Source organism: Panthera onca, chromosome D3 (genome assembly GCF_046562875.1).
Source record: "Panthera onca isolate mPanOnc1 chromosome D3, mPanOnc1 haplotype 2, whole genome shotgun sequence".
In the NCBI taxonomy this organism is placed as follows: domain Eukaryota; kingdom Metazoa; phylum Chordata; class Mammalia; order Carnivora; family Felidae; genus Panthera; species Panthera onca.
In genome coordinates, this window is record NC_138350.1 from 65,825,517 (window position 1) to 65,850,972 (window position 25,456).

At 49.9% G+C, this 25,456-nt stretch overlaps 1 protein-coding gene across 1 annotated transcript in view; it reads left to right on the forward strand.

Annotated features, from left to right (window-relative positions):
- Positions 1-25,456, forward strand: part of ARK2C (arkadia (RNF111) C-terminal like ring finger ubiquitin ligase 2C) — a 162,590-nt gene that overhangs the window by 130,412 nt on the left and 6,722 nt on the right. The window contains exons 5-10 of the mRNA XM_081790813.1: positions 10,043-10,358; positions 12,218-12,328; positions 17,561-17,690; positions 19,860-19,964; positions 20,304-20,399; positions 25,226-25,332. Coding sequence (XP_081646939.1) covers positions 10,043-10,358; positions 12,218-12,328; positions 17,561-17,690; positions 19,860-19,964; positions 20,304-20,399; positions 25,226-25,332 — 865 coding nt within the window. The remainder of the gene's footprint in view (positions 1-10,042; positions 10,359-12,217; positions 12,329-17,560; positions 17,691-19,859; positions 19,965-20,303; positions 20,400-25,225; positions 25,333-25,456) is intronic.

Genomic DNA, 25,456 nt, shown 5'->3' on the forward strand with positions numbered 1-25,456 from the left:
AGGCCATCTCCAGCGTCCACACACCTCTGCTGGGCAGGTAGTAGGCCTCTGCGTGGGCATCCCCCATGATGAGGAGCTTTGGGGGACATAGTGACATTCTAAAAGACATCCTCCTTATGTTGACCCAAATCTACCAGAAAGAGCTTAATCTCTTTGCCTGCAGCTATTATCTGTCCCAGAGTCTCCTCTTCCTGGTTCACACTCAGATTCTTCAGCTACTCCTTGTACCGCACAACCCAAGTCCCCGGACCATCCTGCTCTCGTCCTGGTTTACCTACGTGATTGTTCTTATAAGGCTTCCGGCGTTGGTGCTCAGACCCAGGGGTTTCCACCATCCTTTTTATTAGCTAAACCCCGTGAAGTATAGGGCTGAAAGCCTTCTGCAGAGGATTTGTCAGGGCTCCGTAGATTTGCCCTGTTACAGAAGCATCCGACGGGCTGGCAACATTGAATAAGCCCTTGGCATTTTCTTAGGCCGGGGTGGGAGGCGGGGGTTCCTGGGGCCCCTGGCCAAAGTGGATTGGACTGTGCCTAAGCAACCTCAATCAGCATGGCTTTTCCTCAGCGGGACACCACTCTCCAGGGACAGTGGTAGCTGGTCCCTTGTCATTTCATGGTTACCTCCATAGGCAGGAACAGGCTTTCTCCTGGGGGCATCTGGGGAGACAGATGAGGGTGAGACAGCGGAGGTGGTTCCAGCAGGGTCGTGTGCGTCATTCTCATCCAGCGGCCCACCGGGACAGGTGGGTTCCTCTCTGGGGGTACCATGTATGGTCATGGAGGGACATGCGGGGGCCTGAGGGCTGGCAGGGGGACTGAAATGGCAGAGCTGAGGGAGAGCACACTCTCAAGGCCCAGAGCCTTAGCCCCCAGCTCGGCCGTCACTACCCGAGAGCCCTTGGACAGGCCACCCCGCATTTACCCCTTTGGGGTTTTCACCTGTCCACTCACTGAGGATCATTTAGCTTGAATAGTCAATGAAGAACCCGATTTCCTTACTAGCTAATAACGTAATCTTTAACTTTCTGAGATAATGAAGGTCTTTCTTTTCCTTTTTTCTTCCCTCTGTCTTCCCTCTCCTCCTCCTAGATTTTTCTTACCCTCTCTCCTCCATTCTCTCATTTCCCTCTCCGTCCCTCTTAGAAGATTCTAATCCCCTCCCCCCTTTATTTTTAATGTTTATTTATTTTATTTTGAGAGAGAGAGAGAGAGAGAGGGCAGGCGCACAAACAGGGGAGGGACTGAGGGAGAGAGAGAGAGAGAGAGAGAGAGAGAGAGAGAATCTTAAGCAGGCTCCATGCTGATCCCATGACCTGAGCCAAAATCAAGATTCAGCCACTCAACCAATTGAGCCACCCAGGCACCCTGCTAAGCCCCTCTTGAGAACAAAAGACATCTACTGCATCGTATTTGCTTCGAAACCACTCACTTCACAGCTTATTTTTGGAGATAAAATGTGCCCACAAATGAAATGCCAGTGTATGAGGCGAAGGCCGCAAGTGAAGCGGAGAGGGCACCTCATGTGGCTGGGAAGGCGCTGGAGGGCTCCAAGGGGGACTGGCATCCGCCCTAGAGTCCAGGCTTCACAGGACATATGACAGTCTGGTTAGACAGGGCAGTAGTGCGGGGGCAGAGAATGGCGGCCAAGGGCTGGAGGCAGGCCAGGCCCCTGGGGGTCTGGGAGAGGTGAGAGGGAAGGTCACACAGGGCAGTGAGGGGTGGGGGCAGGAGGGGAATTTGGGCGGGGAATAGAATGCTCAGGGGTAGGCTTTAGAATAATGTGGTAGCCATTCGGAAGGTGGGTTTCAAAGGTCAGTGCTGGTCTGCTCTGCTCCTCACTGCTTTTAGCCCACTTGAGATGCTGGACATCACACAGATGTCAATAGGGGCCAGGGCAGCAGAGCCGGGTCTGGGCTTCCAGCTGTGGGCCCCTGGGGGAGCACAGATGTCAGTTCACAAACATCTTCCAGGGCTTTCTACTTGGCTTCCCAGTGAGCGAAATGAGAGGCCTGGCAGGAAAATGTTCATGGCCCCAGGCAGCCCAGACCTTTTAGCAGGTGTGTAGGATCAGGTGTCATCATCGTGGGTCACAAGTCTAGGAAACTAAGGCCTGGAGAAGCCCAATGTCCTGGCCAGGTCCGACTGCTAAGGGGAGGTGCCCTGGCCTCTAGGACAGAGGCTTCCACTGGATCACTCTGCCTGGCTTTGAAAGCCTCTTTGGTAGCAGAGGCCTTCCTCACTGGCCTCTTGTGGACGGCAATCTGCTTTTCTTTTCTTCTCTTTTTTTTTACTTGATTTTTTCTTAACGTTTATTCATTTTTTGAGAGACAGAAACAGAGTGTGAGTGAAGGAGGGGCAGCGAGAGAGGGAGACACAGAATCCGCAGCAGGCTCCAGGCTCTGAGCTATCCACACAGAGCCCGATGCGGGGCTCGAACCCATGGACCACGAAACCACCACCTGAGCTGAAATCGGCTGCTTAATCGAGGACAAAGCCACCCGGACACCCCAGCAGTCTGCTTCTCAAAGGACTGGTTTTCTCTGCTGCTTGAGAGCCAGCTTCTCAGAAAGGAGTAAATGCTGCCTCCAGCCCTAGCTTCTAGGGAAAGGCTCAGCAGGGACAAGGTTTCCAGCTGCTCCTGTCCCCTTTCTCCCCAGCCATCCTTGGCCCCAGGGCAGGGAGTCTCCGTGGTGCCCCTTCCCTCCTGACTCTGCCGTGGGCCTGCCTAGCGTCCCTCCCCCTGCCGGTTCTGCCCCCAGCTTTGAGGGAGGGTGACGCTGGGTCAGTGAGCTGAGGGACAGCAGGAACCTGACACCCTGGGAACAGGCCTGGGGAGGATGGGACACGCCAGGCTGGCTTCCCTGGGGACCTGGAGGGTTTGGTTCCCACCCTCCTCTCCCAGGGTCCCGGATCCCCTGGGGGAGCAGGCGAGACTCCGCCAGCTGGTAGACTCTGTGCACCCACGAGCACAAGGGGACTATCACCAGGCTGCGGGCAGCAGCCCAGACTGCTGCTGGGGACAATGTCAGTTGTCCTACTGCACGTCTGTTCTTCCCCCTTGCCTCTTTGTCTGAAGGCTTGAAGGTGGTGCTCCTGGGCCCTGGAGTCTTGGGGATTAAAGCCCCTTTGCCTCCGGGTGACCATGCTGGTCAGGTTCGAATACAGCTAGAACCTTCCAACATCTCTGGGGGCTGCCTGCGCTGAAGAAGCCTCCGTCAGGCCTCAGGGCTCTGTGGTCTCAGTCACCATCCCTGGCATTCTGACATGTGGGCCTGGTTCCTCTGTGCTCCCACCTAGGCCCAGCCCTGAGGCTCCCCCAACCCCCTTGGTTCTGTCCCCAGGCCAGAAACCGCAGACAGGCCCGGTGTGTCCTCTGGGTGTCCTGGCCCCATTTCTGTACCACCTTCCTCCTTGGTAGGTCCCCTCACTGCCACCTCTGCTTTATTTATCAAGCCTCCTAGTTCCCTGGGCTCTGGGCCCTCCTTCCCATTGAGGATTTGCTTTCAGGAAAGACCTCGGTTCAAGTCTCTGCTCTGTTTTTTACCAGACGAGTGTCCATGAGCCTTTCAGAGACCCGGGACCTCTGTCACCGTTGCCTCCACTCACCTCACCCACCATCCTTAGCCCCACAGTCCTCTGCTTCTCCTTACCTTTCCCTCTGCTGTGGGGTTGTATGGTTTCTTCTGTCCCCTGGTCCACCCACTCTCCAGCTGCCAGCCTGTTCAGGCTCCCTGCCCACGAGGCACAAATCAGTCACCAGTCCCCAGGCTTGTGTGGAGTACCTGTTGTGTCCCGTGTGCCAGGTGGGCATCAGGAGACCCCCGCACCACGTGCCTCCCCTGCCCCAGCTGTGAGGGGCCAGCCCGGGGCCTCCCTCCCCAGCTCTGCCCTACCTTGTGCATGTGCCAAGCCCCCCGCTTGAAGATATGGCTCCCTGCCAGCTCTCGGAGGGGGTGGGGTGGAGGGTTGCTATGAACACTGATTTTCTGAATTCAGAGATGCACATGTTTCTCTTCCATTTCCCAAACTAATTTGTGTCTTATACTTGATGTGTTTCTTTAGTGGGGTGCTTTGTTTCGGGGAGCTCCTTCGTTCTCCTCACTCCCTAAAAATGTTATTTAGCTCATGGCGGATCTTGCAATTGATGGCATATCAGCCCCGAGGAAGTATGATAAATGGATAGTGTAATCAGGGACATCTGGAGATTATGTTTTAACCCAAGGGAGTGGCTCTAATGGGAAAAATTGTGGGTTGTCTATTGATGGGGCCATTTGGGGATGTAAGAGCTGTTCAGACGTCATTGATCATTGGCTTGTCATGGGCCCAGATATTCTACCCTGAGAACTTCACTCCTCTGGTCTTCGAGGCCAGATAGGATCGCTATTACGTGCTACTTTCACAGACCCTACATGACATAGGCTTGAGGAGAGCCGGGGGTCCCTGAATGGCTGTCTCCTGGCTTCAATTCCCTCCTGAGCAGGGGTGTTGAGACTAAGACACCGGGGCATGGAGGCAATGGGGAGAGGGACCCAAAGTCCCAGAGCGGGAGTCAAAGGGTTCTTGCAGGTAGAAACTGCCTGAAATATGGGACAAATAGACACTTTGGTTCACCTTTCTCTTGCCGCCCCTCCCGGAGGGAAGGCACCTGTCCTCACTTCCCAGTGCATCAGTGTGAGGGTCCAGGCCGCAGGGAGCAAAGCCTCTCTAGGCTAGGACAGTCGCTCGGTCCTCTTTCTAAGAAGGAGGAAACCTGAAGGCTCCCCTGGCAGGGTGGGCACCCTGGCGGCAGGCCTCTGGCCAGCCCCGCCTGACCTGTCCCCGCCCAGCTGCCGAGTTAAAACCCGGGAGCTCACCCAGGCCCTTCTTGCCGTTCTCTCTCCCTCTCAATTTGAAACCAGCTTGCCACCAACCAGTCTCAGCGCACCAGTTTCCTGAGCTACTGTTTCTGCCTCAGACCCTCCAACAATCAGCCAGTAGGTCTCCACTGAATGCAGCTCCCAGAGACGTGCGTGGGGATCCAGAAACAGTAAGACACGAAGCTCAGCCAGCTGGGGGTGGCGAGTGTGAAGAAACAGCTCAAGGTAGCCCCTGCCAGGTGCCAAATGAGTGATAGAGACGGGGCGTTCTCCACGAACTCAGGGGAGGCTGGTGGGCAGGGGAGACGTTTTTGGAAGAGCTGAGAGGTGACCTTTAAAGATGGGGAAGGCAGCCGGTGAGGTGTGAGCAAAGGCCCCTCAGTGGGAATACGCGTGGCGTGTCTGAATTTTGAGTTGACCAGTGCAAACGGCTGGTGGGGGGGGGGGAGGTTAGTGGAGTTAGCAGGGATCAGGAGGATGGGGCTTACTTTCTGGCAAAGGGGTGTGCATCTCACCTGTAAGCAATGGGGAGCTCCCCATTTGAAGGCAAACCAGTTAGGAAACTTGGCTCAAATGCTTTGCTCTGTGCATGGAGTTGGCTTTCTTCCTTCACAGCTCACTGTCCAATAGGGGAGGCACTAACCCCAAGGGGCAGCTTGGGAGGGGGCTAGTCGGAACTCAGACGCTTTATAAGTGCAAAATGCACACTTGGTTCTGAAGACTTAGTGCACAATAAAAAAACAATGTACTAGGGGCGCTTGGGTGGCTCAGTCGGTTGAGCGTCCGACTTCGGCTCGGGTCATGATCTCGCAGTTGATGGGTTCGAGCCCCACCTTGGGCTCTGTGCTGACAGCTCGGAGCCTGGAGCCTACTTCTGATTCTGTGTCTCCCCCTCTCTCTACCTCTCCCCCACTCATGCTCTGTCTCTCTGTCTCTCAGTCTCTCAATAATAAATACACATTAAAAAAACATTAAAAAAAAGCAATGTACTATATCTCATTTTTTTTTCCTGGAGTACCTGTTGAAATAATAACACTTTGGATATATTGGCTAATGTAGCATATATTATTTATTTATTTTAATTTTTAACGTTTATTTATCTATTTGGAGAGGGGGGAGGGGCGGCAAAAGAGAGAGACACAGAATCCCAAGCAGGCTCTGCGCTGTCAGCACAGAGCCCGACGCCGGGCTCTATCTCGCCAACCGCAAGATCACTACCTGAACCGAAATCAAGAGTCAGGAAGCTGAACCGACCGATCCACACAGGCGCCCCTAGATATATTATTAAAATTAATTTCACCCATGTCTTTTTACTTCTTTTAAGGGTGGCTACTGGAAAATTTTAAGTTACACACGTGGCTCACGTCATAATTCTTTTGGACAGGACTGGATTAGAGTCTCTGTATTTTTTACGCAATTCCCTTTCCCTGCAGTCATGCCGCCTTTCACTTCTTTCCATGATCTCTCAACAGCCCTCCTTCCTTCTTCTTGCCCCTGTCCTCTGTCACCTTGGCCTTTTTCTTCTCTTTTGATGGTCAGGCGTGAGTGAGGGAGAAGGGGGAATCCAGGACCTACTTGCTCAGGCCACCGCCCCTGGACTCAGCAAAGCCAGAATTCAACAGGCAGAGAAGTCCTACTTACCCAGAATGTTTGTAGAAATAAACCTTCTAGATAATTCTTTCCTGGCTCATTTGAGGGCAGTCAGAAACTCTTTTGGTTTTCATTTGGATTTGCAAAGAGTTATTTTTAAAAGATTAAAAACGTCTATCAACGGCATGGCCATCATTTACAGAGTCAAAAGGCACCAGTATGTAAGATACATGTAGCAATGTATCTGCCTCTTCCCCTCTCCTACAGCCCAAAGCCCAATTCATGCCACTCGTCTTTAGCTGTTCACTTCCTGAAACACATAAATTACTAAGTAAATTCTTATAATGCTATTTGTTGATTTTTCAATTTTGACATTACACATTTTCTTTTTATTTAATTAATTTAAAAATGTTTATTTATCTTTGAGAGAGAGAGAGAGAGAGAGAGAGAGAGTGCGTGAGCAGGGGAGGGGCAGAGAGACAGGGAGAGAGAGAATCCCAAGCAGGCTCTGTGCTGTGAGCACAGAGCCAGTGACGCGGGGATCTGTCTCATGAACCATGAGATCATGACCTGAACCGAGATCTAATCAACTGAGCCACCCAGGCACCCTTATAGTTTCTTATTAAGAGAGAAATGTCTTTTTCTGTTCTAATATAGCTTATTAATGTTTGCTTTATTATACATATAATATAATATAATATAATATATATGTAATAGAAATCTTTTTTACTGCTGAACCAAGTAGTACATAATAATTACACTTTCTTGCATAGCTTTTTCTTTCCTGGGAGGTAATAACTGCCTCTTTTTGTAGTTTAGCATTATTTTTTGTGGTTGCCTTGCTTTTTATGACATTTGCACAAATTCTTACCAAATTCTGTCAAACTGCAAAATTCTGTCAAATATTATAAAATTTTTTAAATTATTTATTTATTTTGAGAGAGAGAAAGAGTACATGTGTGAGTGGGGTAGGAGAAGAGAGAGAGAGGGAGAGAGAGAGAATTCCAAGCAGCCTCTGAGCTGTCAGCGCAGAGCCTGTTGTGGGGCTCGAACTCACAAACTGGGAGATCATGACCTGAGCCAGCGTCAAGAGCCTAATGTTTAACCGACTGAGTCACCCAGGCACCCCCTTCAAATACTGTTTTTATGTGGCTAAATCTCTTGGTAGTCCTATCCTTTCCATCTCCACCCCAGGACACCCTCTCAGAGCGCCTCCCTTCCTGCTGCTTTCCTGTGCAGTGCTGGAGCCACTGCACGGCTTGGGAAACCCCATCTCTTTCAGGCCGCACCCCCCAGTGTCTGCTCCTCTTTCTTGGTTTGTGTCAGTCCCTCTCTGAGAAACGTGCGGAGAAGGTTGATGTTTTTGAGACCCAGCATGTTTGAAAATGTCTCTATTCTATTCTCATGCTTGATCAATCAATAGTTGGCTTGGGCATAGAGCTCTAGATTGAAATCTTTTTCCCCCTCAGTATCCTGAAGGCAATTGCTCTACTGTTTTTATGCTACCAATGTTGCTTTTGAAAAACCTCATGCTATTTTGCTTCCTGACCCTTTGTGTAGCCCCTGTTTGCTTTCTCTCTGGAAAGTGTTAGAATCATCTTGGCTCCTACAATTTGGATATTTTACAGTCAAATGCCTCAGTACGGGTTCTTCTCCTATCCATTTTGCTGGGCACTCAGAGGACCTTTTCTATCTAGAAACTCAAACGGTCAGTTTGGGAAACTATCTTGTACAATGTTTTTCATATTCTCCTCCCCCTTGTTTTCTCTGTCTTTTCTCTCTCACGAGTCACATGTATGTAACCTTCCCACCCATCCGTCTATGTTTACATCTGTTTTCTCCTATTTCCTGTCTCTCGGTTTTCTCGTTCTGCTTCCTGGGAAATTTCCCCAGCTTTGTCTTCTGACCCTTCTGTTTTTAATGTCCAAGAGCTCTGGTTTTCTCTTAGCTCCTTTTAAAAGAACTTCTTGTTTCATAGATCCAACATTTTATTTCTCGGAGGATGTCAATTATAGGGTTTTTCCTTTGCATGGCCTCTGTTCCTTTGGGTTCCTTTTGTTTTGTTCTTTTAAAAATTTGCTACATTGTCTCTCTTTTCACTCAGTAATCTTCCTCAGAGACTGATTACCCTTGGGCTATCTGTTCATGGTGAAGACTAGGTCACTAAAAGCTATCCAGAAAGTGGGAGCGATTGTGTGTGCCTGTATGGACTTTTAAATGTACAGGTTTCATTGCAGAGCGGCTAGTTGGGGACCCAGCCATTTTACTGGGCCCTCCCAACCAGAAGTATCTGCAGATGTAGAAGTATCTGCAGATGTCCTTCTGGGACCAGTTTCCAGTGCGCTGCTGGGTGACCGTGCTTTCAGAGCCAAGTGGCAGAAGGGGGCAGGGGCTTCCAAAGTTCCGTGCATAGACTTTCACTTAAACCCCCCCGTTTGAGCACGCTGCTGCATTCTGGCTCAGTTTCCCTACAAAATGCCAGGATGAGGGAGGGGGTAGTCAGTGCCTCCGTGGGAAAGGGGAGAAGCCCCAGGCATTACTGGTCCTCATACAGACTTGTCATCAGTGTCCCTCTCCGCAGCCTTCCAAAGTAGCCACCACCTCCAATTCCTGACCCAGAGGGGGGGCAAAATCTGTCTACTTCCTGTTGCCCGCCCCCTCGGGCGGACACTCATTTCCGGTTTCACAGCGCTGCAAATTCCTCCATTTGCTTTCCATCTTCCAAAATCTGTCGACATCTGCTGTCGGCTCGTGTCATTTCTACTGTTCTCTCTGTCCTTAGCTGTTTATCTTCTCTTTACAACTTTGCTCTCATTTCAGTGGGGTTAAGGAAGGAGCAGACATGTGCTGAACCTGCCACGTTTAGCAGGAAGCCCCGGTGAACGTTTGTGAAGTGCCAAGTTCTCTCCCTTGTCTTCATAAAGGGCCTCCAAGCTGAGAGCTGGCTCTTTCCTCATGGAGAATCTGTAAGGCTTTCCTGTCATCAAGGTCAATGTTATTTAGAAAAGTCGTGGAGACTAGATTAAGCGTACCCTGAACCCAGCTCGTTCTTGGAAACGGTTGCTTTTAAATACATTGTAACACTGTAACAAGTTACTTAACTTTTATGGAACGAAAAAATGACTTTTCGTGGATTAGTCTTTTTCCTGAAACTGCATGGAAAACAATGTCTGGTTGTTTCATCTCTGGAAATTAGGGCTCCCCCCGGGGTTGGGTACTTAGGCTGGACTCCCTGTTTTCTAGGTAGCATCTATGAACACGGGCAGGAGGGTCAGTGAGTGTGCACGGCAGCCGTCGAATTCAAGGCCAAACTGCCGCGAGGGGCCTGACACCTCCTCCAACAAGTGTGTTGATTTTTAAAAGGACGCTTGCGAATCGGGTCAGTAAACGAAACGCTCCTCTCTCCTCCAACACACACGGCACAGAGCCTCTACCTGGCGGCATTACAGACGGCCACGTGTGTCTAAGAGCAACGACACTGCTGCGTTCCTGCGAAATCGAAATCCGGGCGTTTCACCAGCTGCCGGAGCGGCCCCTCGGTGGGGGAGGGGCGCAGGGCGGGTCCTCACCGGGTCTTCTCCGTCCTTCCTCTCCAGGTGCCCCCTTTCAAAGGTCTCAGCATCCTCACGCTACCTCCTGCCGCCACTTCCACCTGGGCCCCCCGCAGCCGCAGCAGCTGGCCCCCGACTTCCCCCTGGCGCACCCCGTGCAGTCGCAGCCGGGCCTCAGCGCCCACATGGCCCCGGCCCACCAGCACAGCGGCACCCTGCACCAGTCGCTGACTCCGCTGCCCACCCTGCAGTTCCAGGACGTCACAGGTCCCTCCTTCCTACCTCAGGCCCTGCACCAGCAATACCTCCTGCAGCAGCAGCTCCTGGAAGCCCAGCACCGCAGGCTCGTCTCGCACCCGAGGTGGGCGCTGCAGCCGGGAGCGGAGGGGGGGGGCGGGGGTGGCTGGGGGCGGGGCCTAGAGCGGGACGCCTGGCTTCCCCCCCCCCCCCCCCCCCCCCGCCCCGCGGGCTGGGCAGGCGGTCCTGAGTGGGTTTACCCGCCGTGGCTGGGGGGGCGGGGACAGCTTTTGCTCGTTAGAGGCGTTGGTGTCAGGCAGGGAACACCACCTGGACCCCACACGGGTTCCCTCAGTAGCTAGTGTGTGTCCTTGCCATACCACCCGGGTGCAGGGACGGGGACTGAGTGACTGGTGGTTTCTGCTCACGGTGGGGGAGATGGGGTCCTTTATGTCTCCTTGAGCTCCATGGTCACCTGATTCTAACACCTCGGTTCTCTAAGGGACACCAAAGGACGTGGCTGCTTCCGCCCTGGAGCCCGAGGTCTGGTTGAGGTGACTAGCTCCGAAACAAATGGAGAGTAAAATTAGATAATACTAATCAGATAGGTCCGAAGGGCTGTGGGACCCTGGGGAAGTCACTTCACCTCTGTCAAGAGAAAGAGATTACACTGGTGCTTCCCAAATATTTTTGCCTTAGGACCCTTTACACTCTTTAAAAAAAAAAAGAATGTTTATTTTTGAGAGAGACGGAGACAGAGACAGGGCATGAGCAGGGGAGGGTCAGAGAGAGAGGGAGACACAGAATCTGAAGCAGACTCCAGGCTCTGAGCTGTCAGCACAGAGCCCCACGCGGGGCTCAAACTCATGAGCGTGTGAAATCATGACCCGAGCCCAAGTTGGTCGCTTGACCCACTGAGCCATCCAGGGGCCCCAAGACCCTTCACACGCTTCAAAATTGTTGAGGATTACACAAGCTTCTGTTTGTGTGGGTTATGACTATTAATACTTACCATGATGGAAGTTAAAACTAAGAAATTTTAAAAATATTTATTAATTCACTTCAAAATACAATAACAAACTCATGCTAACACTAATAATATCTTTTTTGGGGAACGAGCTATATATACATGTAGTGAGAAGAGGGGCCTTTTTTTTTTTTTTTTACATATTTGCAAATCTCTTTAATGCCTGGCTTAATAGAAGACAGCTGTGTTCTCATGTCTGCTTCTGCATATTCAATCTGTTGCAGAATCACATTTGGTTTCTAGAAAACCTCACCATTCACTTATGAGAGAATGAGAGTAAAAAAGCAAATAACATCCCAGTATTATTATGAAAATAGTTTTGACCTCACGAACCCCATGACGGAGCCTCAGGAATCCCCCGGGGGTGCTTGGAACACACTTTGAAGACTGCTGGACCTGATGGTCTCTAAGGCTCTGAGTGGAGTCTCATCCATGACTGTAGGGGTGCAGGTGCAGGGGCAGAGATGAATGTTGTAGCAGGTCGGAGGGACAAGAGGTCACCATGCTTGGAGTGTTCAGGGAGGCCTTCCTGCAGGCGGCGGCTTTGACCGGCACTACGAAAGCTGGGAAGAGTGTAGAGAAGGGTGGAGGAGAGGGGTGCACAGGTGTGCGGAAGCCTGCAGGAGGCGTATCTGTGTGTCTTGGGGACAGCCTACCAAATTCAGAAGGAAGAAGTAGGAGAAGGAGCAGAGGAGGGGAGAGAGTTTGGGTGGGATGGGTGGCCTGCTGCAGGCACACCCGGGGAGAGGCCTCAGAAAAGTGGACAGAGCCGGGGCAGCAGGAATGGTCAGGCTGCTGCCAAGCTGGGGAATGTCCTCGGAGTTTGGGAAGGGAGGCAGAGCCCACTGCTCTGTAGGCTGCAGGCTCAGGCAGACGACGGCTGCTCGGTGGTCCTGGGAGCTGGGCTGGCCGTGGGCAGCCGTGACACCGCGGGCCCTCCTTCCCTTCCTGTGCAGGCGGAGTCAGGAGCGTGTGTCTGTCCACCCCCACCGCCTCCACCCCAGCTTCGACTTCGGCCACCAACTCCAGACGCCTCAGCCTAGGTATTTGGCTGAGGGTACTGACTGGTGAGTCTTTGGGGCCCCTGAGCGAGGGAGGGAGGAGGGTCGGAGGAAGGTCTTGCTGGTCCGTGGAGACCCTGTTTCCTTCACTTTGAATGGGGCAGGAGGCCTAGTCCTCAAGCTCTTGCCTTTGCCTGTGCCCCCAGTCACCCTCAAGGCCAAATGGCCCCCAGTGGGCCTGGTTTCAGCAATTAGCTCATTATGTGGCTGGATATCATCATGCACCCGGCTTGGGGCTCTGTGCTCATGGTCCTGCAAGGGAGGAGGGGACAGAGTTACAAAACATTTCCCAAGGTCAGTGAGGGCTGGAAACCAGCCGTTTTGGGGAGGCGGGCAGAAAGGAGAGTCTCAAGAGCTAGCTAGTCAGGGAAGGCTTCCTGGAGGGGGTGGGCCTTGAGGGATCCACAGAGAAGAGCCAGGGCCAGTCAGCAAGACCAAGCACAGGCTCGTAGAGGCAGAGCCAGCAGGGTTGGAGGTAAGGACTGGGGAGAGAAGCTGGGGAGAGAGATTAAGAGCTTTGCCTGATGCCTTTTAGGCACCAGGTCCCTACGAGGCCTTCCACTATCTCTTGCACTGGAGACAGATGTCTTTGCAGTGTTGCTTGGTTTTGGGTCCTCTGCCCTACCTGACTCTCTGGTTCTAGCTCAGAAGTTGGCTGACCTAATCTAGAGTCAGATCCAAACACCCAAACACATGAAAAAGACGTGTAGTTTACTGAAGCACTTAGGCTTAAAGGGCATCATGCTTGTCATTTATTTTTAAATAGTTCAGAAAAAAAAAAAACCCTGGAGAAGCGTGTGTGTAGATGTGTATATGTATACATGGAGAGAGAGAGAGAGAGAGAGAGAGATAAGAATGCAGTAAACAGTAAAACATCAACACATGGGGAATCTGGGTGAAGGGTATCCAGGAATTCTTTGTGCTGGTTTTGCAACTTTGAGGTCAAAAATGTTTCTTGAAAGAATGCAAAAGCAAACAAGAAACTTCTATGGAAAGGGATGGACTATTTTTTTTTAATTTTTTTTTTAATGTTTATTTATTATTGAGAGACAGAGAAACAGAGCATGAGCAGGGGAGGGGCAGAGAGAGGAGGAGACACGGAATCCGAAGCAGGCTCCAGGCTCCGAGCTGTCAGCACAGAGCCCAACGCGGGGCTTGAATTCACAAACCGCGAGATCACGACCTGAGCCGGAGTTGGACGCTTAACCGACTGAGCCACCCGGGGGGCCCCAGGGATGGACTATTTAAAAAAAAAAAAAAAGACATCCACTGTGTCATTCTTCAGTCATTGGGCGAACTGGACATCCAGGAATGAATGATGCAAAAACTGGAAAGTTCTGGTTGGTTACATGTGCAGGATGCTTCCAGGGGCAGGAAATTGTTGTTCTGGCACATTCCGATGTCTCTCAGCCCTCTGCTGGTTCTTGGGGACACTGTTAAATTGAACACTTCCTTAAAAGACAGGCTGCATGGTGGCCAACTTCAGCCCAGGCTTTTTCTAATTAGCAGATTCAAATCAGGAAGATTTAATTGCAGTTTGGATTGAATTCTGTCCCTCGGCACTCAAGCCCATCCGATTGAATTCAATTCAGCACACACCGAGTGATTTGAACAAACATGTCGGGGCCAGTGCAGCAGGTTGGGACCGGGTAGGTGACACGGGTGAGTGGAGAGTGGTGGCCTGGAGAGGTGTCAGGTGCAGTGTGGGTGTGAGCCCTGCCAGGCTGCTTGCTCTAGCCAGACCTTCCGTCCTCCTGCAGCTCAATCACGCTGCCCTCCTGACCTCTGTCTGCCTAAGAAACATAAAGACTGAGGCCCTGAGAGGCCTTAGCGGGGGAAGAGGGGAGGCCCCTGCCCCGAGGCACACCTGGGTCCACCCCGGGCTTTCTCTGCCTGGCCTGTCACCCTTACTTTAGGATATGTGAATCCTACCTAGGCAGCTTCTCTTAGCTGGGCACCTTGGCCCCAGAGTGTGTGGGAGCAGCAGGCCTTGGGGGATCAATCCCAAATATGCCCCCTTTTGGGTCCATGCCTGATAACACGACCCTGAACTTGAGCTCCAATGTCTCTGTTCTCATGGTGCTCCTTCTCTGACTCAGTCCCGGTTTCAGAGTTCCAACTCTGATGCCCTGTTCTGACTACCTACCCCCAGCCCTAGCCCTGCCCAGGCGGAGCCCCCCAGGGGTACCTGGGACCTGTGAGGCAGGGCAGCGAACAAGAGCCTCCTACTGTCCTTCCCCTGCAGGCAGCTGTGCCTCTGCCAAGCCTCCAGATTCCCCTGTGAGACAGTCCAGCACGGATGCTCCCCCAGGGAAGAACGTAAGGGTCTGTGTAGCAACTGGACCACAGCATGCTTCAAGGCCATTGATAGTGGAAAATAAAGTTGAGCTATATGTATATATTAGTTATATTAGCTATATATATATATTAGTTATATTAGCTATATGTATATATATGTGTGTGTGTGTGTGTGTATATATATATATATATATACACGTATATATACGTATATATACGTGTATATATATAAATTTTTTTGAGAGACAGAGAGAACATGTGTGAGAAGGGGAGAAGGACAGAGGGAGAGCGAGAATCCCAAACAGGCTCCACGCCCAGTGAGCCCAACATGGGGCTCAGTCTCACGACCCTGGGATCATGACCTGAGCCAAAATCAAGAGTCGGACGCTCAACCAACTGAACCACCCAGGCACTCCAAGTTTAGCTTGATAGTTAGACAGAGCTGACATAAACTGTGCATTGAGACAATGCCCACAGGAAATCTCCAGAACACTGTTCTGGGTTAACCCTGTGGCTCTAGGGCTGTAAGGTATTTCTGTGACCCTGTTCAACCCTCAGCCAGGTTCTCACAGTTTGGGGCAACAGCAGAAAGGTGGGAGACACTGCTTTTCCAGGAGCTGATGTGTCCTAGGGTAAGTCCCAATCCAGGTTTCTTTTGCACCCAATGAGTGTCCCCTTTTCAGGGATCCTGGGTTTAGGAAGGAATTTTCTGGTGAGATGGTAAGAGGGGTATCCCAGAGACCACCCAGGGCCAACCTGGGCAGGTTATCCCACTCATTGAGGGTCAAGGTGCCGTTGCTCCCCCAGTTAGCATTCTTGCAATTGGGTCGACTCTGTTCTAAGTTCCTTTGGACATTGCTCTTGGTAGAATTCCCTGAATATCTCTTTGTTGCTTTGAATTGGGTGCCCCACCCCGCCCCGAGGCTGCTAAGTAAATACTGACAGCCAGAGCTTCAGCCACATGAGGGTGCGCCATGGAACACCTTCCCCAAGGCAGGTCAATGGAATGGGCCCAGGCAAGGCTTAGAACCCAGGTGGCCCAAACTGCCTCGCCTAGGACTGTGGATCAGGCACGGCCACTCTTCAGGCCTCAGAAGGACCTGGGGAGCCTGGGGGCTGGATTAGTGGGTTTCTAAGTTTGCTTCCAACTGGATCCAAGAATTTAGCTCATTTCCCAAATGATAGACTCATGAAAAGTTATCCCAGGGATTTGGGCTAATATATTCAGGAAATACAGCACTACATGTACATTGTAATATATATGTATATCACGGCTAGAAATCCCTTTAATGCCAAATGCCCCTCATATTGGTTGTTTGTTTGTTTGCTTGTTTGTTTTTGTTTCTTTTGATGTATTTGTTGAAGAATTTGGCTGCTTCTGTGGAGTTTCTCCTTTTCTGGATTCAGCTAGTTGCACTTGTACTCTGGTGTATCCCTTAAGACCTCCCTCAGTTTCTCTATGTTCCCTGTGCTCTGGTGCTTAGATCAAGGTTTGAGCAGATTCCGGTTCAGCTCTTACTATTTCTTGGCAAAAATCCTTCACAGGGGGTGTGTTTTTCCAGCAGAGAGCTGGTTGCCTTTCCTTCTGTGATGGTAACATCAAATGATCTTTGCCAGGAGCCTCTATTCCTTTAGGGGCTGCAAAAAGGTGACAATTCAATCCTTGCTTCCTCATTTATTACCTAGGAAGCTTTTATAACGAGAAATTTCCCTTCTTCAGCCATTTGGTTACCCTCAAGTACAGCTAATAGAGGAAAGGCAGGATAAACGTTGTGTTCTTTCCCTTTCTTTACTAGTTTTCAAAATGAAGTCTGGGTTCCCTGACATGCTTCAAAGGGCCCTGTTTTCCTTAGCGTCACATAACCTATGCGATGGGTTTCCATCCATCGTAATTATGCTCACTGACTTGCCAGGTGTCCAGACTGGCCAGGGGGAACCTCTTCAGGATGGTTCCTGAATCCTTTTCACCTCTGACCTGGGGTAACTTCCTTACTCGCAGTTATGACAAGACGTTTCAAAACATTTTGTGCATTTTCTGCCCCAGACCTGAAATTAGCCGTTTCCCAAGGACCTGGTTCCTTTTCAGTCACATTGACAGGTTAAATTTTTTTTAAATTTTTTTAAAAAGTGTGTTCACTTATTATTTCTGAGAGAGAGAGAGAGAAAGAGCACAAGCTGGGGAGGGTCAGAGAGAGAGAGGGAGACACAGAATCCCAACTTATTATTTCTGAGAGAGAGAGAAAGAAAGAAAGAGCACAAGCTGGGGAGGGTCAGAGAGAGAGAGGGAGACACAGAATCCCAAGCAGGCTCCAAGCTCTGAGTTGTCAGCACAGAGCCCGATGCAGGGCTTGAACTCACAAGCCATGAGATCATGACTTGAGCCGAAGTCAGACGCTTAACTGACTGAGCCACCCAGGCACCCCATTGACTGGTTAATTTTTAAGGGAAATGAGTTTTCCTGTACTTGCAGGAGTGGGGGGCAGGGGTCCAGGATAGATTTTCCAACCTCACCGCTCTAGAGGTCCGTCCCTCTTCTGTGGTTTTCTCCAAACACTGCCTCTGCTCCCACCTCTGTCTCTGCCTCCCTTGTCTTCCCTTTGCTCCATATCCCTCCCTGAGCAGCTCTATTTGAATTCTTCTTTCAGCATTTCTGCCAGGGCCGGGCTTTATCTTGGGAGGGAGCCTTGGTGCACTAATTTGAAGAAGCTTTGTGAGGCATAGACCGTCCCGGCCCCTTCAGGCCTGGCAGACCCCTTGCCTCCTCTGAGTCTCCGTTTTCAGCACTTTAAAGAGAGGCGACGGGGTTGGTGATGCCAAGCCCCTTGCAGCCTTGGTGGTTTGTGACTCTGACTCTTGTCCCTGGGCTTGAGGTCTGAGGTCCGTCCTCCAGACCCCCTTCAGACGGCTGAGTCACACCGCCCTGTGGCCTCGTCCCTGCAGGGATCTCAGCGTGGACGCCGGCTTGAGCCCTGCCCAGTTCCAGGTGCGGCCCATCCCTCAGCACTATCAGCATTACCTAGCGACTCCTCGAATGCACCACTTTCCCAGAAACTCCTCCTCCACGCAGATGGTGAGTGGAAGGGCCCTGCTGGGAACAGACCCCCCCTTGCTGCCGGCGGGTGCCGACGGCTGGGTGCCGAGGGTGGGCCAAGGCCAGAGGCTCCCGTGGGTCCTGCTGTCATGCCGCCCTCCCCTCCCCACTCCTGTTCCCACCTGCCCTGCTAAAGTCGGTACTGCGGCAGGACTGAGTGGAGCGCTCGAGGAGCCAAGGGGGTGCGTGGCAGGCTGTGGTCTGTGGGGAAGAGGCCGAGGATAGAACAGTCCTGGTGGTCCCTGGCCTCACTTAATTAATTTCTTGGAGTCAGTGCCTCCCTGGGCTTTGATTTTGCTTATCTGTGGGATGGGAGGAAGAAGCCTGCCTCGTCCTTCTCACAGGGCTGTTGTGAGGGACAGAGGAGACCTCACAGGTGGCCCTTGGGCCCTGCCTGCTGATCCAGTTCTGCTTTCTGCAGGGGGCTGGTCTTTGTCAGCACAGGCATCGGGGTGGCAGAAGGGGGCAGGTTGGGTTTGGGGGCCTTCTGGTCGGTCCCTGGCGTTGCGAGCTAAGTGGAGCGAAGTTGGATATTCCATCAAAGCGGCAAAAGACAGATGGCAAAGTCTTATCTCCACCCAGCTGCTTCACAGTTCCACCCTTCCAGCCCTTGCCTGTGTCATTAGCCACTCAGTTCCTCAGTCTCCGTATTTGTCAAATGAGAGGCCTGGAGCCCTCGTCAGCTCTGAGGCGCGATGGTTCGTGTCATGAAGCACCATCTCCTGGGGAAAAAAGCTGACGTTTATCGAGCACTTACTGCATGGCAGGCCCTGTTCTAAGCACTTTGCATGAATTATCCATAACCTTATCCAAAAGGGCATTGTCCCTATTTCACAGATTGGCAAACTGAGGTATAGGGAGGGTTAGCTAACAGGGTTCATGTAGCGAGGAGCTGTGATGGAGATCTGGCCCCTCTGACACAAAGCTGATGCCAGAGCGAGGTGAGGGAGGCAGAGCCCTGCCAGCACAGGGTCAGATTCTGTCTTTATGTAAGCTTTTGATATTTTGTTCACTGTGGACTTCCGCATTTGATTTCAATTTAAAAGATACTGCGTGAAGATATTATTTACCTTGATTACTGAGTCTTTTGTGTTTAAATTTTGTGCTCTCACCTGCATTTCCCAGTGAGGACCCTGGCCCCAGCTCTTCCCCGTCTAAGGCAGTGCAGAGTGGAGAGGAAGGAAGTGGCCATGGCCACCCAACTGCCTGGGTTTGAAATTGTGGTTCTGCCACTTGGTTGCATAACTTGGGCACTTACTTTATCTATTTGTGTCTCATTTGCACCATCAGGAAAATGGGGATTTTCCTATTTGTCCTATCAGGAAAATGTGTAATTGCACCCACATTTTAGAGCAGATGAGACCATTAACTTAATCATGTGAAGTGCTTAGATAGTGCCTGCCACGAAATAAATGCCCAATCAGCTTGGTTATTTTTCTAATTATATTAGTATATGGTATATATATTTACTAATTTATATATATTTTTAGACGTTTATCCATCTATTTTTGAGAGAGAGAACATGCGTGTGTGTGAGCGGGGGAGGGGCAGGGAGAGAGGGATAGAGAGAATCCCAAGCAGGCTCCTTGCTGTCCGTGCAGAGCCTGATGCACGGCTCGAACCCACAAACTGCGAGATTATGACCTGAGCCAAAATCAGGTGCTTAACCAACTGAGCTACCCAGGTGCCCCTAATTTAATTTTTTGTAATGTTTATTTATTTCTTGAGAGAGAGAGAAAGAGAGAGACAGAGTGTGAGCAGGGGAGGGGCAGAGAGAGGGAGACACAGAATCTGAAGCAGGCTCCCACCTCTGAGCTGCCAGCACAGAGCCCGACACGGGGGTCAAACTCACACGCTGCGACATCATGACCTGAGCTGAAGTCAGACGCTTAGCTGACTGAGCCACCCAGGCGCCCCCAGGTGCCCCTAATTTATACTTACTTCATTGATTTTGTTATTTTTTTTCTGGGGCTGGTCTAGTACAGGCTTTGTTCTTGATGAGGAGAGGAGGACAGAGGAGCAGGAAAGATAGAACTTCTGCCTGAAGAATCTTGAGGGTGTGCAGATTGGTGGTTATGAGGGTGGTGAGGAGTTGGATGCCGGGCTCATGCAGCCGGGAATCCCATCTGAGCGTTTCCTCCCCAACAGGTGGTCCATGAAATCCGAAACTACCCTTACCCTCAGCTTCACTTCCTTGCTCTCCAGGGACTGAATCCCAGCAGACACACCTCTGCAGTGCGGGAGAGCTACGAGGTATGCCTGCCCCTCTGTCCGGCTCCAGCTGGGTTGGTGGAGACACCATTATTGTTCACTGTCCCCTCCCTCTTTCCCCTGCTGGTGGGTAGGGGATAGGAGGTTGCAGGGAGCTTCAGGGTTGAGAGTAAGAGAGAGAAAAAGAGAGAGTGAGTAGAGATGTGGGGTCTTTCAGTACCAGGCAAGTTCTTCCTGATGGCTATGTGAATGGCTCCTGTTAACATCTTTCAGTGCCCCTCCACCTTATCCTCTGTGTGTGTGTGTATGTGTGTGTGTGTGTGTGTGTGTGTATGAGCTTGTACATGCAGAGTGCACATATCCACATTTTTCTCTTTGCAGGAGCTGCTGCAGCTTGAGGACAGGTTGGGAAATGTGACTCGGGGAGCTGTACAGAACACCATCGAGAGGTTCACCTTCCCCCACAAATACAAGAAGGTGCGTCTGCAAGCAGGTCAGCCTGCATAGTTGAGGTGCTGTGATTAGATGCTCTGAAGCTGTGATGCTTTCCCAGGGTCTTCTCCCTTGTCTCTGTCAGGTGTGACCAGGAGGGGAGATGGGGGTGCCTCTCATCATAAAAGAGGAGGGCTGGGTGTGTGGTACACATGGACTTGTGAGTGGGTGTATTAGGTAGGGGTACAGGTATGTCAATGTTTGTATCTGAATGAGGTGAGCCAAGGGAGCACCTGCAGTGAAGGCTGAGATTTGCCTTAGAAGAGAATTCCAAGTCCAATCCCTTGTGTGGACAAATAGGCAAGTAAGCCTTCAGAGCAGGGGTTTCCAATCCTCACTGACCAGCAGGATCAGTTGGGGAGCTTTTAAAGCCACATGTTTACAGGCTCTACCCTAAGCCTGTAGAGGTAGATTCTCCAGGGTTATTGCTCAGGAATGTGGAGTAGGATTAGAACCCAGGGATTTGATTTTTAAAACATTTTAACATTCAAATAAATAAAAAATTTTTGGAAGCAACCAAGATGTCCTTCAATAAGTGAATGAATAAACAAACAAACTGTGGTACATCCATACAATGGAATATTATTCCATGATTTTTAAAAATGAGCTATTAAGCTATGGAAAGACATGTGGGCACCTTAAATGTGTATTACTAAGTGAAAGAAGCCAGCCCGAAAAGGTGGCATACTATATGATTCCAACTATATAGCATTCTGGAAAAGGTGAAACTAAACAGTTAAAAGATCCCTGTTGCCAACGGCTTTGGGGAGGGAAAATAAATGAGCACGTGGGTGACTGGGTATTTTTAGTGAAACTATCGTACGTACTGTAATGGCGGACACATGACATTGTGCATTTGTCAAAACCCATAGAATTCTACAACACAAAGAATGAACCCTAACGTAAACGAATGTTCTTCAGTTATTAACTGTGTATCACTATTGGTCCTTCAGTTGTAACAGAGATACCACATTAATGCAAAATGTTAATAATAGGGAAAATGTGTGTGTGTGTGTGTGTGGTGTTGAGAGAGGGGGAGGGATTTGGGAATGCACTGTGTTTTCTGCTCAGTTTTAATGTAAACTAAAACCGCCCTACAAAATAAATTCTATGGAAACAAGTATTAAATAGTTTTTTAAAATTTAAGAATTAAAAGCTTGGCAAGTGCTGAGAAACTTGGAGTGGGAAAATGCTCATGGTGGTCAGGCCAGAGCCCATCCTCACTTCTTCATGAGGTGCTAGGGTGCAGTGGTTGTGATCACCCGGCGTTGAAGTCAGACAGGGCCAGCTTTTAATTTCAGTGTTACCACTGTCTTTGGGCTGCTATAACAAAATACTACCAGCTGGAGGGCTTAAACGGCAGCCATTTATTTCTCGCAGTTCTGGAGGCTGGGAAGTCCAAGATCAAGGTGCTAGCAGATTTAGTTCTTGGTGATGGCCCTCTTCCTGCCTTGCAGACGGCCGCCTTCTGCTGTAACCTTACATGGCAGAGAGAGGAAGCTCTGGTGTCTTTTCCTCTTTTTATAGGGGCACTAATACCATCCCAGGGGCTCTGTCTTCATGGCCTCATCTAAACCTAATTAGTTCCCAGAGGCCCCATCTCCTGGTACCATCACATTGGAGGGTAGGGTGTCAATATGTGAATTTGGGGACGGGAGGCACAGACATTCAGTTCATAACCACTGCTGATAGCTAGGTACTCTGGACAACTTACTTGGCTTTTCTGGCCCCTTCTCTGACCTTTATAATGCAAAATGGGAGTGATGTGTTAGTAGCGACCATAAGGGATGCTCCAGGGATTCAGTGGGACAATGCATAGAACAGCTTAGTACAGTGCCTGGTATCTGGTGAGTGACCGGGAATGGTGAACCACTCTCACCTTGATACAAGGCTCACTTGTTCTAGGCTTGCCCAGGTGTCCATGCAGTAAGTGTCAAAGACTATGAATCTTGGTCTCTGCAGACCAAGATAGAGGCATTGGATTCACCCGTAAGTGATTTCAATCAACATTTATTAACCTCGATGTGTCCTGTATGGGTAGTGTGTTCGTAGAGGAAATGACAGTGTTTCAGTAACTAAAGGTGTCATCTCCAAGTGGAAAACGATCATTCTCTGTAGGGAGAGCTTTAGGCTACTGGAGGAGAACATGGAAGAAATGAGTGATGTGTTCAGGAGCCCGGAGCAGCTTCCGCATCACCGATTAGGGTGTCCTCGCTCCTGCCAGGGCCACACTCTCACCTGCCCTCGTGGCAACAGGCCGTGAGGAGACAGGAACAGAACATACATTGAGAATGAGAAGGGAATGTGGACCAAGCCAATGATATAAAGAATTGAGGTAAAAATGATGAGACTAAAGGGACAATTAGGGGAATAGAATATTATAAAAAAGAAACCAGAAGAATTAAAAATATGAAATGATAAACTTTAGGATCCACCCAAATAAATTGTGAAAAAAACTTTGAAAATGTGAACTGAGAGGGGTGCCTGGGTGGATTAGTCGGTTAAGCATCCAACTCTGTCTTGGCTCAGGTCACGATCTCACGGTTCATGGGTTCGAGCCCCACATCAGGCTCTGCGCTGATGGCTGTCTCTCTCAAAAGAAATCAATAAATACATTTAAAAAAATTTTAACTGAGAGTCAAGTAATACAAAACAAAATGAAAAATATTTTACAATGGTGATATAAGAATAGAATATATAAAATCTATTCATGTAGAAAAATGTAAAAAATAAGAATTAGGCAAAGACATGAAAGCAATAAGGGGTGCCTGGGTGGCTCATTGTTTAAGGGTCTGACTCCTGATTTAGGCTCAGGTCATGATCTCATGGTTGCTGAGTTTGAGCCCCGCTCAGGCTGTCCACTGACAGTGCAGAGCCTGCTTGAGATTCTCTCTCTCTCTCTCTCTCTCTCTCTCTCTCTCTTTCTGCCCCCCCCCACTTGCACACTCTCTCTCAAAAATAAAATAAACACTTTTTAAAAAAGATATGGAAGCAACATACAGAATTAAAACCAATAACACTGACATGAAAAGGTATTGTGCATGAGGACAAAGAGGGACAGACAGAAGGAGTAAAATAAATATGAAATAAATAAATGCTGAGAAAAGTTACTGTTAAAATAAAAGTTACATGGATGAGAAGAGAAGAAAAAACCCAGAAGACCTAAAAGATTACAAACACAAAAGAGAAAATAGGAAAAGATTCGAAAAGAGACAATCATTAAATATAGATTAGACATGGTAAGACAATTAGGTTTAAATCATTAGCTATAAAAAGGAAATCATGAATAATGGTCGGGAGAAACAATAGAAAATAGGCAAATAGTGACTCTTATTAGTGTCATTTATGGAATATCCCTTTTCTCAAAGGACCAGCTAAAAGAAGGCCACTCCCCACCAGAAACACAGCTGGGCTGTTAGGCAGGCCGACTGTCATTCCGTTCAGACTCAAAAGCCACGGTGGTTATATGTGACTAAGGGCGTAATTTTGATTTTCTGGATTCTAGATAAGGGCACACTTGCAGTGGCCATCGCATGGTTTGCAGTTAGCGTGTGCAGGGCACAGGGAGCCTGAGAGCAGAAGCTTAGAGTTTCTTCAGTGTTCCAGGGAGGCTACAGTACTCTGGACACCATATCACACTAGGGATCTCCAGGGCTTTGGACCAGGGACCAGAGTGGGGAAACCTGGCCCCCAAGCCTGGCATGAAGCTTACAGTCATTCTGTGCATGTTGCTTATCTTGTGACTCTTCAGATTTTTCTCTTGGCAAGAATGGCCTTTATCCCTGCTTCTCTTTGGAAAGGGGCCAGAAGGGCTAGTTTTCTTCCCATGGATATTATCAGACTGTTTCACTGCACAGCATGGAGATGAGGACAAGAAACATGGCTGATTTCATTCAATGATTAGATTCCTTGGTCTCCAGAATATTTTTTTAAGCACCAGTGATGTGCCTTCTACTCGGCCAAGTGTGGAACAGTACCTAAAGAAGGGTAGACCATGGTCCACACCATCTAAGAGCTTGGAACTTCCTATAAACTAGTTAACTATTTTCAAGTAATTAGCATAGAATTTAAAACAGGACAACTAAAGTCAGTAAGTATAAACAGAATGTTTGATGTCCAAACTTGTGTTTGGAGCTGTTGCCTATGCTAAAGGAACTTTCTGGATAGGAAGAGATCCAACAATATAAAATTATAGGAGTTAATGCCAGGTTGAGGAATTTTGCCTTCATCTAGTAATAGATGAATAAATGAGTAGACGTTAGTTGAGTGGAAGAGAGGAAGGGAGGGAGGGAGGGAGGGAGGGAGAGAGGAAGGAAGGGAGGAAGGAAGGGAGGGAGGGAGGAAGGAAGGAAGGGAGGGAAACAGGATGGATCGATGGATGGATAGATGGATGGATGGAGGTTTAAATGGGTGGATGGATGGGTGGAGCTTGCTGGACCTGAATGTGAGGGAAAATCCTGGAGGCAGGGGTCTATGTTGGAAAGGATGTAAGGAGGATGGAGAGTATGAGGGGAATAGAGCAAACCGTTCATGCACAAACCATTGTTGTGCGAAGGATCGATTCATTAGGCACCCGCTTCCTGTCCAAACCCTATGTGCCCTGGGCCAGCATACCACCCCTGTATCCTGAGGCAAGGAGGAAGAGTTGGAGAGGAGGCCAGGAGAAGGGGCTAGCGACAGCACACCAGCCTGGGGTTTCCTTAAGAACTTAGACACTGACTTACATGTAAGGGAGGGGAGGCTGTGGATGAAAGACAGTAGGCACCAGGTGCGTCTGCTCCAGGTAACTAATGCCCCTCCTCTTCTCACAGCGAAGACCCCAGGATGGCAAGGGCAAGAAGGAAGAGGGGGAGGAGTCAGACACAGATGAGAAATGCACAATTTGCCTGTCTATGCTGGAAGATGGAGAAGATGTGAGGTAGGAGGCCAGAGTCTTCTGTTCCCCCTCCCTTCCCGCACAGGCATTTGCGATCAATCACCTGCTGTATGTCAGGGGCGTGGTGCTTGCTCACTTGTGCATGTGTGTGCTGGGCGTGCCACAG